Genomic DNA, 915 nt, shown 5'->3' with positions numbered 1-915 from the left:
GCTCCCCTCACTGCCTTCTCATGAGTCCCATCGAATCTTCCGTGTTGCTGCTGACAAGCCGGTCTCACCCAGTTATTATGTTGGCTGGCCCCCACACATTAGTTTCCCCCATCACTTCTGCTACATCATGACCCTTAAAAAAAAAAAAAAACTGGGTCTCTCCTATTCTCCCCACAGCTCTGAAGAGGCTGAGGGACTCGGCCAACGCGAACGACGTGGAAACAGGTGAGTGCGCACAGTGGGTGCAGCCCCAGAGCCCTGCGAGCTGGTTGGGAAGGGGGAATCCAGGGAGCCAGTACCTGGGAGGAAGGGGTGTCCGGGCCACCTGCCCACTGGCCCCTTGGCCTGGGCTCACACTTACATTGTGTAAGTTTGCAGTCACCTGCAGAAGAGCCGCTCGGCTTCCATGCTCGGCTTCCCCGGGGTTCCTCTGACTCCCTGGAACTGCCTGATGTCGTAGCTGCACCCCTGAGGCTAGGCACCTGGCTGCCTGGGTCTGCCGGCTGCCCAGCACCCCTCAGCAGAGGCAGAGGGGATGAACCTTCACTGCCTGGGGTCCTCCGACTGGTGCCACCTCCTCAGCCGCTGGCTGAGGCCCGACAGGACTTAGATCACTACGCCACCAGGGCTCCTGATGCTTGATGTTAAGGACACAAAGCTGATGACAACAAAAGCCCTATCACGTAGGTGAAAAAGAAGAATGTAAACTGAAACCATTTCCAAGACAAAAATAACATTCAAAAAAAAAAGTCATGTGTTGAGTTGGTGGGGTGTAAGTTCATGAGCCAGAGAAAGCTGGGTCTGTACCTGGCTTTGCCTCTGCCTGCTGAGTAAGTATCGCTGGGGTGTTAGAGGATTGTTCAGCCTGAGTCTTCTGGTCTGTAAGGTGAGGTGACACCCGACTGATGGAGGGAT

General features: G+C 55.3%; 1 protein-coding gene across 1 annotated transcript in view; it reads left to right on the top strand.

Annotated features, from left to right (window-relative positions):
- The window catches only part of ANKRD54 (ankyrin repeat domain 54), an 8330-nt gene that overhangs the window by 1966 nt on the left and 5449 nt on the right, over positions 1–915 (top strand). The window contains exon 2 of the mRNA XM_004700243.3: positions 178–225. Within this exon, the coding sequence (XP_004700300.3) occupies positions 178–225 (48 nt within the window). The remainder of the gene's footprint in view (positions 1–177; positions 226–915) is intronic.

Source organism: Echinops telfairi, unplaced genomic scaffold (assembly GCF_000313985.2).
Source record: "Echinops telfairi isolate 266 unplaced genomic scaffold, ASM31398v2 ScPeMD7_2;HRSCAF=8, whole genome shotgun sequence".
In the NCBI taxonomy this organism is placed as follows: domain Eukaryota; kingdom Metazoa; phylum Chordata; class Mammalia; order Afrosoricida; family Tenrecidae; genus Echinops; species Echinops telfairi.
This window is presented reverse-complemented; position numbering and strand designations above follow the sequence as displayed.